Source organism: Aythya fuligula, chromosome 2 (assembly GCF_009819795.1).
Source record: "Aythya fuligula isolate bAytFul2 chromosome 2, bAytFul2.pri, whole genome shotgun sequence".
Classification (NCBI taxonomy): Eukaryota; Metazoa; Chordata; class Aves; order Anseriformes; family Anatidae; genus Aythya; species Aythya fuligula.
In genome coordinates, this window is record NC_045560.1 from 11490640 (window position 1) to 11502591 (window position 11952).

Consider the following 11952-nt stretch of genomic DNA (forward strand, 5'->3'; position numbering starts at 1 on the left):
TTGATAATTTTGTTTTCTTTTTGATTTTTAATTTGTCACTGACTAATCTTCTTGTTTACTTTTTTATATTTATTAATTACAAAGTAGTTTCCTCTACATCTCTTTAAGCTGGAAGAGTAACTTTGAAATTAAAAACCCTGTTGCTCCTTAATAATAATAATAATTAAAAAATCCATCATATGTTTTATTTGGGGGAATGGAGTATATAACATACAGAGTTTGACTGTACTTGATGTTAGCCATTGGAGATTTTGTCAGCCACTTCAAAAAAAAAAAAAAAAAAAGCTGAGGGCAATAAATCTATTTAGCTGTTTGTGAATGCTCTCAGCTTTACTACAGTAGATGGAGAGAATCTTAATTCTATTTGTGAATGCATGCTCTAAAATGTACTATGATTTTTTTTTCAAATGACCCACAAAAAGCGTAGCCAAAGGCCTTTTCTTTATATCCTATTCAATGGAAAACACTTCATAGTGTTTTGTTGTTTTAAAGCTTACCTAACGCATGCAGCAAGACTGCAGGGATAAATGAACCTTTTTTATCCATCATAACGGTAATGGAATTGATTTTAAAGACATCTGCACCTTAACTAATTTGCTAACTTGCCATTGAATAATTCTCATAAAAGCTAGCAATTGGTTTTCAATCCTGTATCGTTTTGTTAAGACAGAGAAGAAGAGACACGAGGTGTTTTCTCTGAATGTCATGGAACGCGTATCTTTGAAAGGCATTGTTGATTTAAGTGCTAGAGATGACTTTTTGGTGTGAAGTTGTCTCTGAATTCCCACCGTTTTTGTGTTAATTCTTTCATGGTTTGTTTTTAGCGCTTCTCAGGTGGGAGGAAGAAGCTCTGCTGATATTTGGAGATAAACGCAGAAATAGACTTGGGGAGTTGTGTGTGTAGCTGCTCTTGGACTTAAGTTCCTTAGCACTTCTAAAACCTGAGTGCGCGGTCAGATGTGGAGGTATTGGGGTGCTCCTTACGTGGTACTCCTATGTCCAGGGCAGACTGTCCTCCATAAATGGAGGCTTTAAATCCAGGTCCAAGCTTCCCCACAGGCTGTGGGGTGTTCTGTGTGAGGATATGCTTAGTTCCCCAAACAGAAGGTAGACTCCCGTGTACAGGAAAGGCTGCCCCAAATACCTCTTTCTTTAGGTTTCATTCCTAAATTTTACCACTTGCAATATGAAACGTGAGTTGGAACGCTCTCATTTTGTTAACTATGATTTGCTGTACGTTGACTGTGTTTATCCAAAAGCTCTCTTTCAGTTCATTTTCTCCAGAACCCTGGCCCACATGCGGGTTAGTGCTTTTTAGTAGCTGCCTTCCCACTGCCAGGAAAACAAGTCCTCTCCAAGTACTCAACAGCAAACCCCAGCATAGGTTGCAAATCAAAATGGAAACAGCAGTGTTAACTTTCTTCTTTGGTGCATTGCCAGTAAGTGTTCTGCATCAGCATTTCATGGTCCAACATTTTCCACATCATTTTTTTTTTCCCTGTGTGTGAAATTTCAGCAGATTGTTATGCAAAACAGTTCTGTGTCTCAGTGTGACTGGGGAGACAGCTGTTCGGCCTAATGAGGAGTGCTAGCACTACAGTATTTCTGTTGATTGAGACCCACGGAGGGAGCAGAATGTTCGAGGCCAGGCAGCGGTGTGTGGTGAGGAAGTGCCACGCTGTCAGCTGGAAGTACACGCTCGGCTGCTCCCTACGACAAGATAAATGAGTTTTGCTGGGGTTTGGCGGGGGCTGAAGCTTTTCTGGAGAATGGTCGTAGCACACCAAACTCCCTGTGGGACCCGTGGTTTGAAGTGTCATAAGACTGCTGCTTCCTTGCCAGTTTTTTTTTTTAATGTCCTATAATACCTGTCATCTTTTTGAGTTATTAAAAACCTAATGTCTTCTAGCATTCCATTAACACGGGGTTTGATGATCTTTTGTTGACACTTTTTATTAATTTTGCCAAGGGGACGTTAACCACAATTTCAGTTGGGTTAGAATGAATTGAAGACTGGTATTGATGGAAAGTAAAAGCAGCCCCATGAAAATGCAGAAAGCAGCCTTTTATTTTTGTGATGTGGGTGGGATTAGGGAGGCAATACTTCTGAAAGGTTATTGGGATGTTGGCTGCTCTGCCAACTTCTTTCTTCCCACACAGACTTTGCTTAGCTTGCTTCTCAGGAAGTGGGTTTTCTCAATGTTGCCTTTTTGCAATAAAAAGTGCTTTTATATCTAGCCTTTGAATTCAGAGCTCCTTATGAAAAAGGCTATTGTAGTCACGTGTGCTTGTAAATAGTGCATATCTCAGTCTGCAGTGCCTTCCAGTGAAGCTTTGGGATGGGAGCCAGAGGATGAAGACTAGTAAATGCCTTTAAGGACATCATGGAAAACAGCATGGCAGCTTTCCTTTTGCCTTTCTACCCTTTACCCAGTCATCACAGAGAGCTACAGGAGAACTCTGTTGCACTTCTATTTTACAGGCTTCTTCCTGATGTGCCCAGTAATATCTGAATGAATCGTCAAACTGAAAGTAGTGCAGAAAAGGATTTTGGTTTATTTTGAAAATCTTTTTCTTTTGACAGGAGCAGAAAGAGCTGAGCAAACCTAGAGCTGGCGTTCTGTTTGCATGGCAAAGGCTTTGAATGTTTTCATTTGAAAGATGATAAATCTAAGAAAGAGAGACTTTATGTGGTCAAAAAGACTTAACTGTTTGACAGTGATAAGTGATAAAGGAGAACCAATACGAGATCAAAGAAGCTGGAAAACTGTTTAAAGTTGTGAAAAAAAGCATCCAAAATTGGAGGGTTATTTAAAGACAGTTTGGGAACATATTACGATGATAATTGGAACAAAATGTATGATGGGAAAACAGATCATATCTGTGTGTTGGTAGCAGAATACTAAAATGCTGCCTTTTCACTCACTTGGAGTCTTTCTACAGCTTGAATTCCTTATGCTGTCATGTACAAGGTGGTCTTGCAATGCTTATGCAAAGTGTACAGATTTAATAGTCAATTTTAACTGCTAAACAGTATTTCAAATGCGTTACACCGATACGGAGTGCAGTGGAAGTCTGAAACGTTTTACTGTGAGGTATTTTGCAGCTTGCGTTCAAGAACGTGGGGAAGGAAATGCAGGAATTAGTAAGTCGTGTGGAGGTCAGGCAGGTGGAAGGCAAGTTCTGTGCTAAGAGCATACCAACTGTATGTCTGCAGTAACTTGATCGTGTGGATGAATTTTCTTCCCAAATGTGAAGGTGCTTATTGTAAGACTCCTCGTTTGTGGCCTTCGTGTATCTTTTAACTTCTTGACTTTTGGTTCATGAGTCCAGAAGATTAGGCAAAGGCCTGTTATTATAATCATCTCCCTGATAGCTTAGCTGCACTCTAATAATGCATTAGGAAACTTGGTGTCATGAATAAAGTGGACCTTCATCCTAATTAAAACTTAATTTGGTGTCAATTTAAATTAAGAGGCTTGCATAAACTGGTCCATTGTGACCTGGCTAGTGCTAATCTCAATCAGCAGCTTGGGTAGGACATGAATTCAAATTTCTGCAGAACAACCAAAGTGACAGTAACAACTGACAACTTAAATTAAAATTACTAAATTCTAAGAAATTGATGTGCATGACCCAAGTTACAAGATAGGTCATTAAATCAAATCTGCAGAAACAGAGTTGAGAAGCCTTTCCTAATGATTTTAGGGAGAGATTGTATGCTTTCTTAGTGTACTCTGCGAGCAGAAAATAACTGGTTTTAGGTTAAGAATTCAAATTGTACTACTATTTTCATTTAAATACTGAGTACTACTGGTATGGTACAATATGAAATAATAGGTAAAAGATGTAAATAAGAGAAAATTCTAAAATAAAATAGTTTATGTGAGTAATATTTAATAATATAAATATATATTTAATAGATACCTAAATATATATAAAATAAAAACATTTTCTGAAAGTAATATTTTGTGCTTCCAGTTGGTATAAATACTCTTGAGAGTCCTTCTCTGGTTGAACTTGTGCATTTGAAGCCATAATAGGTCGAATTTGAAGAGTTGGCTCGTCATGCTTCTTCATATTACTGCTCTCCATTTTTCTTACCTGACTCTCAGACTTCAGCTATTGTTGAATAGGAATTGAAATCAGAATTGGAAATTGTTAGGCTGATGTAGTTGCTGCTAGTAGAGTTGTTCTGGAAGCTCTGTGTACGTAGTAACGTGTTTAGGTGTGTGCACACAATAGCATTAGTTACATCTCAAGTTGGGTATTTTGGATCTCCTCTGTGTCTGCAGTGTGAATAACAAATGCCTGAGGTATTTCTACAGAAGTTTTTGAATGGAAAATAAAAACAACTTGGGTTAGTGGTCTTAAGACACTTGAGAGAAAGAATTTGATTGTATACTACTGATTCAGTTTTCGGTGTCTGTTGTTCAGTGTAGTGAACGTTGACATAGAAATTGAAAAGTGAATTAAAGCTTCATGAGGTAAACGTGCCCAGTCCTATTAGGATAAATGGAGTACGAGTGGTGCCTCCAAATTGACTCTGCACTATTGGGCTTCTTTTCATAGCATGTTGGCCAGTCAAGGCCTTTAGACCTTAAATGAAACAACCTCTCTTAAGATTGCTTTATTCTGAGATACCCCCATCAAGTTCTGTATTTCAGGTTATTTTGGTTTGGGCAGGGGCGAAGGCAAGCTGTATCTTTTAATGGAAACATAGGAGCAGGAAGTAGAACTCTAAATCAGCAGCTAGTTTAAATACAAAATTCAGAGCTTGATCTTTTTTCGTTTTTACTCCTGTTTGTTCAGCACTGTGACATCTGCAGTTTTTACCGTGGGAGACAATGTTGTTTCTGGCAGTGATGACCGTACTGTAAAAGTTTGGGATTTGAAAAACATGAGGTCTCCTATTGCAACCATCCGTACAGATTCAGCAGTCAATAGGTAAGCAGATCTCCAAGTTACTATTTTCTTAATTCACTGAACAGAGATTTAGTTTTAGTCACTATAATTAAAGCTGTGCAGAGAGATTTATGAGTTTTTGAACGTGTTCTGAAGTGGTTTTCCAAAATACAGATTTAGTCAACATTCATTTTCAATAAATATATTGTATTGATTTTCTGAGATTTTTATATGGGATGCAGAAGTTAAACCTGTTAGAGCATCTGGTACAATAAAAGTCATCTTAATGATTTAATACTTTATTTTTTTCCACTTTTGAATACTAACCAGGAAAAATTCAGCTATATCACTTCTTGTGAGCTTAAATTTATATCATCAAGTTTTGTTTGCCAGGCTGATTATTTTATGCATAACCTACTTTTGTCTCTTATGTGCAGGATTAACGTGTGTGTTGGCCAAAGAATCATCGCGCTTCCGCATGACAACCGACAGGTTAGGTTATTTGACATGTCAGGGGTGCGATTAGCACGGCTCCCTCGCAGTAATAGACAGGTAACTGAATTTTTTTATAGCCTTAAAGTATGTCTGTTCTTCTCTTTCATACAAGGTTAAAAATAGGGTTTGATATCTGTAGTGTAAAAGCTGAAGAAATGCTGAAAGACACTTGTCTATACAAATACACTGTTGTTGAAAATGACCGAAGTGCAAATAAGTAAAATCATATTTTGGAATTGGAAATGTTTCAACTGGATTTCATCATAATTTTTCCTCTTGTGAAAGTTACCCTAATGTCTGCCTTCTCTATTAAATGAATAAAAATGTTTAAGAGCATTTTAAAAGTGTTTTAACATCTTGCTGTGAGTCTCATCAGAAAAGTTCGATTTGAGATTTTGAGGTTTCAGGCTTTTTTCAAATAATGTGTGATGAATTTGTTTTGTAAATAAATATAAAAGGAAAAAATGGGACACAGTTTTAAGAACTCACTTTATATGATTTAGTGAAAATCATTTTTTCTCCCATGCTTATGCAAAGAAATTCTTGTTATTTGATACCAACTACTCAACCATCCTTTCTGTAGCCACCAAGTTTATTCATTTGTGGTGCTATTTGGCACGGCAAGCACTGCTATTGTAGCAAATTAGACTAAGTGAAATTAATTGGATTATGTCACTCAAAGGGACCTTTTACAATACCTTTTTTAAAGACCTTAGTTTTCCAGCACATTTCAAATATTTTATAAGAAGTAGTATGCTTAACCATCTGAAAGGCAGGGTTTCTGACTGTCCTGTATCACTCACAGCTTTGTGGAAACCAAACACGTATGTGGATACAACACCTGTTGACAGAATTGAGGAAAGGATTTTAAAAGCTGTTTCGTGCTTACCTATTTTTATGCCTTGATATTGTGACTTTTCTTTTCTGTATTTCTCCTTAATATTTACATTCTGGTCGACACTACAGAAATCATGGATATTTTTTGTACTTGAATGTTTATCAGAATCCTCCTTGAGGTATTTTTCTTACTATTGGACTTGAACAATAGATAAGGCATTGCTTTTCCTCAGTATGACATTCCTCCTGCTGTACTGTTATCCTTTCTGAATTATAAACATGACAGACAAAAAAAAATCAACAGTAAACCTTGGAGGTTCATAAGAAATCAGTTGCCAGCAAGTAGTTCCTTATTTTAAGATTGCTTTTATAAGTAAAAGTTTCAAAATCAAAATTCAGTTTGCTTTTGTAAATAAAGTGGCAATTAGATAGCAGACATACTGTGAAAACATCAAAAGTTTTGATTCACCTGTTTGTAGGCTTCTGTCTTTATGGACCCAGTGCTGGTATTAAGCAGTCTCAATGTCATAAAGATTTTACCTTACCGATGAAAGTGGCTATAATATAATAGGAACCTCAAAAACAAACAAAAAAAAAATAGAGCATGAACAAGTTTCTATTTTGACTTTATGTTGACAACAGAGGCTTTCAAATTTGTTGTAAGCAGTACTGATACGTCTTGAACTGTTGCAGGGCCACAGAAGAATGGTATGCTGCTCAGCGTGGAGTGAGGACCACCCAATCTGTAACCTCTTCACATGTGGATTTGATCGTCAAGCTATTGGCTGGAACATCAACATCCCCGCTTTGTTACAAGAAAAATGAAATGCTGGAAGAATTTTTGCATTTTATGTTGCCATGGACTTCTACACTCCTGCAGACTTCTCCGAATACTGGTCTGCTATTGCTCTAAAAGCTCTTCCTTACATGGAGACTTCAGCAAATGTTGTTCTTGTTACCACGTTGTGCACAGTTTGCATGAATTGTACAGAAAATGTGATTTTTTTAAAATTAGTTCGTCTCGTGTATGAACTTTTATATTTTGGCATCCACTGGTCAATATGTTCACTATTGCATAGAGCACATAAATGTTCATAAGTTATTTAGCATTTGATAGATAAACAGTAGGGCATTACATTTGTGACATAAATGTGAAATTTATGTAGTAAGTGTAGAGAATGTATAGCAGTCTGTTACGTTTTTCCATGAGTCTACATATCTGCCTTGGGTTAAAAAGAATCTGCAGGGCTAAAAGTTTGAAATGAAGTGTGAATTTCACTAGGTATATGATTGTAAACGTTTTCCTGTTTGCATCTGATTGGAATAGTTTTTTGTTTTTTTTTTTTTTAGTGCTGCAGTATAGTGCAACTTCAACTCCATTTTTTAGTCCAGTTACTGGAGAAATAGTAGATTTGAGAAGGAAAATACAAACTACTTGTAGTGAGCATAGGCTGCAAGGTTTATTCTGAATGCTTTTTGTACTTTTTCTTTTGAAAAAGAAAAACGGTCATTCTGCCCTTCTTATATAAAGTGATTCTAAAAATCTCATGGCATTTCACACTAGCAAAAATCCAGAATATTATGGTTCTAATCACTGAAATCTAGTCAAGCAAATTTTGAAGCACTTTAGTTTATAGCTATTGTTATAAACCATGTATGAAAGTTTGACTTTACCAGTGAATGTGAGCTGACCTTTGTAAGGATTGCTTCTTTTTGGTGATCTGCCCAGAAAGGAAATAGTTTTTTTTTTCTTTCTTTTTCTTTTTTTTTTTTTTTCTTATACCTACAGTGAGCATGTTTTTAAATGTGCTCACTGCCCGGATTTTTTTTTTTTTTTTTTTTTTTTTTTTTTTTTTTTTTGAGCCAGCAATACAAAATAAATTAGTACTACCTCAAAAGTGAATGCTGGTCAAGATGCATTGAATCTCTCTGTAGCTTAGAAAAAAGCACTTTTGGTCTCTGGCTGAAGAACTATCTCTGACATGAGAGGAAAGACAATCATACTAAATGTGATCCTTAAGATAATTAACACTTAAGGCTAATGGAGCAATATGATAAGCAAACATCATCTGTCACCTTTGTGTTCTCAGCTGTGGCGAGGGCTGCTGCAGTCCCTATCCTGTTCCAAGGGGGATAATTAACACAGGTCTCCCTTCTTTCTCCCAAATGATCTTACTCTGGTTTTGCTCCTCACTGTGCTCAGCCTCTTTTGCACTGGCAATGTGGTGTTACGCCACAGCTGCTGATTATGTAAGTAAATGCAAGTGGCGGCTGACATCTTTAAAAGAACAGGAAGGCTGCTTCAGACAGACGCTTCTTAGCTGGAGCGAGATACTGCCCCTATCTGTCTGACATATCACACTATAAGATGAAGGGTGAGGGAAAGCACTCTGACGGTGGGAATCAGAGTATATTGGGTTGCTGTAAGGAAAGTAGTTGAAACTTTTTATCACCTTCTTAGGATTACATGAAGCTGTAGCTGTGCTCGTGTCCCGTACAGCACTGTTCATAATGACGTTAAGGCTGATGTGTTTGCTGGTTTGCCTGTTACCTAACATGTAAAGGCATTAGAGTGCAATGGAAGGGGATGGTGAATGCATCACTGAGTAGTTACAGGGAAGCTGGGGTCCTGGAAATGGTTTTTGAGTGCATAATATTGAAGAAACCCAAGGTATTTAATGGAGTAGTCTAGTGTCTTTATAGTATGGGTTGTCATAGCTTTTTTTTTTTTTTTTTGAGGTACAAGATATATGCAGAATTGTATTGAAGAAATCTTAAAACACCAAAACGAGTGAGGTTGAGGAAAGTAGCTGCAGAGTTTTAAGCCTTTTGATAACAAAGGTTAAAAGATGGTGTCAAAGTTTGTTTTCACTTTTTTTTTTTTTTTTCTGGGTTTTTAACTCTTGGGTAAGGCCATTTGATGTTGGGTTGCAGGTTTTATTCTTTAAGAAAAAAGGCTCACTTCTTCTTTCAGTTGGTGATGGAGAGAGCTTTAGGCAGGTTGATGCTGCTTAGCAAAGAGAGAGACTTCTTTCCAGCCAGTAGAAACGGTTTCTCCAGCATGGCCTGTGTAGCATCTTGAGCAATGACTAACCTTTAATTACGTGAGGTGGGGAAAGTCACGGTTTTGGTCCTGCTGAACTAAATTGACAGCTTAGGCTTCTCTAATATACATATGTAACACAGGACCACTGGATTCTATGCAGTTTAATCATTGCTGCAAACTTTTTATATCACCAGAGGGACACACCTCTGGCACCAGTAACAGAATGATTACACACTTCTACTTTTGAAAAATTAGAAAGAATCAACCAGACAAGGTGCTAGAGCCACGTTCTTATGAGCAGGCTAATACTCAATCAGCTAAATACTGAACTATCCCTTAGCTTTATTTTATATCCTGTACTGAGGATATATCCTATATCCTGAGGATTAACCCCAGGCTGCCATTCCCCTTGAAGCACATCACCCTTGAGCAGTAGTAGCAAATGCTACTGCCCTGGCTAAACACGTGGAAAACATTTCATGGCTTTGAATGTTCTAGAGAGTTTTTCAGCATTGAACAATGTCCAACATTTCATAAAATGGAGGAAAGTTGCAGTTTCAGTATTGTGCAGAATTTCACAGGAAATTGATCACTGGGCAAAATCAAGCTTTTATGTCTTTCAAGCAATGCACATCAGTTTTCACAAGTTGTGTGTATACTTTACACTCAAATCTGGAGTGAAACATTTTATTTGTTGCCTAAATCTGTGAAAACCATCTTTTTAGGAAAAAAAAAAAAGAATTTATAAGTTATGTGGAACCACTTTTTATTATTCTGCTAATTTGTTTTTAGATGTAATATGTTATTCCTCATTATGATTCAAAATGCATTAAAACATTCAACTTTTTTTTTTTTTTTTGCAACCTGCTGTTCTTCTGTTCTGCATTAAAATTGCTATTAATATTTCATCTTGTTAATAGTCGAATGATCTTCCTATCCATTTTCCCCTCTTTCGCTCAAAAAGTTCACTTCCAGTGCAATGATGGGCGCAGTTCTTCGGGAAGAAGGCCAAGTCTGCCCCTGAGGTAGGACTTCTGGAGTGCTTTTGGTCGTGCTGGCAGTTAAGTGTGTAGGCTGAAAGGTGCTCAGACTTGGCATTTATGCTCTCATCTTCAGTTTTGTATGAGACATTTTGTAATCACATTTTGTTATGCAGATTAAACAGAAGTCTCCATGCGATTTTTCCCAGTACTCTATAGAGTGATATTTTAAATGCAGTCTAAAACCTTCCATCACTATTTCTTTAGGTTAATGATGGTTTGCTTGTTGCACCCATATCATTCGAAACAGAGTTTTGCAGTGATAAAATCAATCCTAAGAAGCTTGGTGTCAGAGCAGGCTGTGCCATCTGGTTTCAGGTGCCTTAGCAGAGTCTCAGCCAGTACCTGAGTGCAGAACACAGCTGTAGGACACTGCAGTAGGATACTTCAAAGTTCTTCGGGATCCTGTATTGCTACTTCAAATCGTCAAGGTCTAGTGCTCTGGAAAATTGTTATTCCTGTCACTGGTGATACGGATCAGAAATAAAAGACCAAAGTTACAGGATGATACAACAGACTTGGGGGCTGGTTTGGGATAGAATGCAACTCTTTGGTTTATTTATTTATATTTTTGGTCAATCTTGAGGGATTCAGATCAGGACTTACTGCAACTGATTTTAAACTTGCAATACTTACAACCTTAAATCTCCTCATGACTTCAGTAATATACATTTACAAAGGCTATTCCTGCTCATACTTTGGGTTGAGGGGGGTTGAGGATAAGTATTCTGAAGCCCAGATTTATTTCTTTTTTAAACCTGTGAGTAAATCGCATGCACAAGCGAGTGGTTTCAGTAGGATGTCTGTGCTCTACCTTGAAGAGCTGCAGGAGAACCGCTCTCATGCGTCACACTGTGCTTCTTTGACTGGCACGGAATTTTTATTTAATGCTCCATTGAGACTAAAGTATGTCACTGAAAAATTACTCAGCCTTGTGATATTTTATTTTTAAGTAGTGTTGTTACCTTTTCTAATTCCCACAGCTCATAATTTTCAGAACATAAGTAATTTGCAGGAGCTTACACAGAAAATCCCATTTAATTCAGACTGTAAATCCTGGTCAGAAGGTACCAGCGACTGGGAGAGGCACCGTGCTGGAGAAGGGCATCTTTGCAAGCGTGCCATGGATGCTGCTCATCAGTGTCCTACAGAGAGTGTTCATGCCAGGACACGGCATTTCTCAGCAGTCAAAAGCACCTTAGGCTCTTCATACAACTTGTGGAGCTTTCAGAAGGGTGGTTCACTTTGAGGCCCCATTTCCAGCTGCTGCTAACTGCGTGGTCCCACCTGCTTCCAGCAGCGAGGAGAAAGGGCCCGTGGTGTGAGCAGGGATGGTGACCCAGCATTTGGGAGCTGATTTGAGAAGGAAGCAAGGTTGTATGAGAACATAGAAGGGCAAATTTGTGATGAAAGTGTTTGTATTGCAGTTGAGGAACACAGAAAATGAAGGGAAATGCAAAGCTGAAATAAAACCGGGGCAGCTTAGGAAGACAGGTATAATGAGAGAACAAAGCAATGAGGAGGAGGTGTGTGCCTAAAAGGTGAAACTGTGACCCTCGTGGTGGTCATCTGGAGACGAATGGTGCTGGGAGAGCAGAGCCCAGTGTGTGCCCTTGACTTGATGAGGAG

At 37.9% G+C, this 11952-nt stretch overlaps 1 protein-coding gene across 3 annotated transcripts in view; it reads left to right on the plus strand.

Moving 5' to 3' along the window:
* WDR37 (WD repeat domain 37) overlaps positions 1-7967 on the plus strand; it is a 38250-nt gene extending 30283 nt beyond the window's left edge. For all 3 annotated transcript variants that reach the window (XM_032182850.1, XM_032182851.1, XM_032182852.1), the window contains 3 exons: positions 4813-4947; positions 5343-5457; positions 6931-7967. In XM_032182850.1, coding sequence (XP_032038741.1) covers positions 4813-4947; positions 5343-5457; positions 6931-7062 — 382 coding nt within the window. In that variant the 3' untranslated portion in view covers positions 7063-7967. The remainder of the gene's footprint in view (positions 1-4812; positions 4948-5342; positions 5458-6930) is intronic.
* Positions 7968-11952: the final 3985 nt, after the last annotated feature.